Source organism: Cupressus sempervirens, chromosome 3, assembly GCF_028749045.1.
Source record: "Cupressus sempervirens isolate cs-2001-9-10 chromosome 3, ASM2874904v1, whole genome shotgun sequence".
NCBI lineage: Eukaryota > Viridiplantae > Streptophyta > Pinopsida > Cupressales > Cupressaceae > Cupressus > Cupressus sempervirens.
Genome location: NC_143120.1, coordinates 784,520,756 through 784,524,084, shown reverse-complemented (window position 1 = coordinate 784,524,084; position 3,329 = coordinate 784,520,756). Strand labels below are relative to the sequence as shown.

The following is a 3,329-nucleotide window of genomic DNA, read 5'->3' as shown; positions in this document are numbered from 1 at the left end:
TCCAAATCAGAATATGTAAAAGTGAGCAGGAGTATCCAAACTGATCAAAGAAGCCATTTATTGGAAAAATAAAACAATAGAAACAAAAAAGAGAAACAAAGAACTTTGAGCTTGTTATTCTTGAATAATAGATGCATATTTATACAACATATTGACCGATTAACATTCGTAAATGACTCTTAATTAGATTGATAACAAATTACTCCATAATTGACAACACATACATTGACTTGACTGCTAATTGAAACTTACGGACACTTAATCTACAATTAAATGTTGATTCAAACTAAGAACTCAAAACAAGATTTTCCACATATGCAACAATTTATTTACTGGTGATGAAACATTATCACCAAAACCCTTAGATGAATATATGATAGTTCGGAGCTTCATTGGCAGGGGCTCAAATGCGATCATCAGTGCCAAATTACTCCCAATCAGAGTCGGAGGGAGCGCAAGTGCGAAGTTCCTCCCAATTAAAGTCGGAGGCGAGCGCAAATGGGAACAAAAGACATTTCATAATCATACGTGGCACAATCTTGGCGAGCACTACTTGCCCACTGCGAATACGCTCTCCGGTCATGCAAAAGAGAGCGAAGTCCTCGCAGTTGTTTTTAGTGAAATCGTACTCACCAAACCCATCGCTAAGGAGCAGCTCCTTTGCCCGACCAATGACAATTTCAGGGGGATCAGAAACAAAGGACGTGGACCATTTCATTAATCCCGCCTGCCCCGTCTTTAACCCCGCATATGGGGTGGGATATGCATATTCGTATCGGTAAATCTTCCCCTCGCGCAGAAAGCATTTTAAGCAGCTCTCCACCACTCCACGCTTTCTTCTGTTGTGCCCGCAAATACACTCGCCGGATCCACCACTAGAACTTCCACTTCCAAGCCACAAGTCATCCACGGATTTTTGAAAATGTATCACTCTGTCCTTCCCAATGTAAATACCTGTTTGCGAATCTCCCAAAACAATTCAAAACAAACAAAGAAACAAAAAAATAACAGTTTCAATGCCGACTGAAAGAAATGAAAAGGAAAACATACCGTGGTGGTCGAAGACGCCCAAGCGCGAAGTGTAAATGTGATTCCCGGGTGAGATTTCACTTTCCCTAATCTCAACGTGTGGGAACCGCTTCATCGCGGTCTGATTGTTACCCATCCTGAGCACACTGGTTCGGATCGCAGAGCAGGAGAGAGATTTGTAAAGGGATAAAATTGTTATTAATGAGCATTAATGCTCGCCTCATTAATAATGTAAATGCGCACAATGAATGCAAAAAGATTTTTTTAGCCGCCTACTTTGAATACAAGAGCAGGAGTTCGTACGATAAGACTTTTAATGGCTCGTGAGGCCATTAATAATGTAATTCCAAAAAGCACTCGCTCATTTTCAACGGTGTGGAAATGTGCCGTGGAATTTATCAAGAATTTTTGAAATGCAAGATAAATGGAGGAAGGGTCGAGGAAGAAGCGAAATGGCGGTTCTTAAACTTAATTCTTATCCAGTGAACATTGAGTTTTTCTACCAAACTTCCATGAGCCTTTTCAGTCCAAGGAAGGTTAGGTGTTTGTGGCATGGGGTCTACGTTTTTCTTTTGAAGATCCATAATTGTACTGTTGTTGATGTAGTACACAGTTTAGTTTTGTTAGCAAATGGTTTCTATATGTATCTGTTTGATTTAATTCTTACTTGCAGTTTTCTTAATGCAATTTATTGATTGTAATATGCATTTATTCATTAAATAAATAAAATGAATGGCTATCTAACTATCTAGTGAAATAAATCTGATGACATAAAAGAATATTTCATTAAAAGATAAAATAAAAGTTAAGGGTTCTCTATATAAAAAGTTATGCTTTTTATTTTGCAATTTACACATTTTCAAGGAATCTATTTTGGTTCATCTTTTAAGAAAGGAGGTTTATTAATAATCCATGTTTACTGAATCTCTAATATTTCAAATTGTGTTTTTAATTTTAGCTATGATTTTTTTTTAAAGATCAATAGAATTTATGTATATCTAATCTTCCAAGAAAAAACTGCATTTCTGCTATTAAAAAACTTTTAAAAGACTTATAAAGTCCATGCATATCTAAAATTGCATCAATACACGTTAGCACTTGAAGGTACATTTGACCAAGGTAAAATAAACAACCACTTATACATCTCCCTTTCCAATACAAGACACGCTGGGGAAGGTTCAAGGAAGGACCCTAACTCTTAGTCATATTCTAAGGGAAGGGACCCGTCATGTTATAGTTTTTGTTTGCTTCTTAAACACCTAACCCTCCATAGAAAACTTTTCTTATTTAGTTGATAAAAAACTTTGAAACCACAAAATTATCAATATTACACCAATGCATGTTCACATGTGAGCCTATATTTGACCAATCAAACCAAACAACTAGTGGTCCATCTCTATTTAATGCAAGTTGCACAAAATCAAATTTTTTAAAAATTTATAAATTTCTACAATTATCATGCAAGTGGTCTAAAACTCAAAATACATTCTACTTGCATATATACAAGTACAACTAATAGTGCCTAATTTGTCATAGAATCAAACCTTTATCAACTTTATGGGATACCATTTGAATATTCTCCCACTCTCCATTCACATTTTTATGCATTATCTACTATAAGTAACTCCACACATAATAAATGGCATAAGACTTCCCAATAAACAATAATTAAATATTGAATTAAATATAAAATTGAAATCATTCAACTGAAAATAAAAATAAAAAAATTGAATTCATTCAAGCCACCACAAAAATTGCATATAAATGGCAACTCCAATTTTAAATAGCTGATTCTTTCCCAAATACATTCAAAATTCATATTCATATTCATCTATGAACACTATCTATATTTCTATCAATAAATATTTTTCTCATTTATAGAAAGAAATCTTTACCAATTCGTATATGATATATATACGAATGTCTTGTTCTAGTTATATTTCAATACATTAATATGATGTTTTAATCTTAATTTGATGCTTATTCCTATCTACTTTACTCGTCTCTATTGATTGAAATGTCTATTTATTTGAAACTTACACGTAATTTATTATCTTACATTCTCACCCATATCCACACAATAATTTATTGTGAGACATTTTCTTAACTCTTATATGAGTCTTCACTACATTAGAATTGACCTTGAGTAGGTTGAGCTATATAGAAAAAATTATAATTTAAGATCAATTCTGACTTTCTAAAATATTTTTAAGTCAAATATTTTTTTGTTTAAAGCTTCAACATGCACTATAAACTCATATGATTTTTGAAAAATTTCTTAGAAAGATTAATTATTCATT

At 33.3% G+C, this 3,329-nt stretch overlaps 1 protein-coding gene across 1 annotated transcript; it reads right to left on the bottom strand.

Annotated features, from left to right (window-relative positions):
- Positions 1–305: 305 nt before the first annotated feature.
- Positions 306–1,397, bottom strand: LOC149569140 (protein LEAD-SENSITIVE 1-like). The gene is made up of 2 exons (XM_089821912.1): positions 1,051–1,397; positions 306–954 (listed from the first exon to the last, which is right to left on the bottom strand). Exons 1-2 carry the CDS (start codon positions 1,163–1,165, stop codon positions 428–430), a joined length of 642 nt encoding a protein of 213 aa, XP_089678038.1. The 5' UTR covers positions 1,166–1,397; the 3' UTR covers positions 306–427.
- Positions 1,398–3,329: the final 1,932 nt, after the last annotated feature.

Excerpts from the sequence above, each read along its gene's own strand:
- LOC149569140 (XM_089821912.1), bottom strand. The coding sequence starts at position 1,165 with ATGGGTAACAATCAGACCGCGATGAAGCGGTTCCCACACGTTGAGATT. Across the intron at positions 955-1,050 it reads GGGCGTCTTCGACCACCACG|GTATTTACATTGGGAAGGAC; the intron begins GTATGTTTTCCT and ends ATTCGCAAACAG.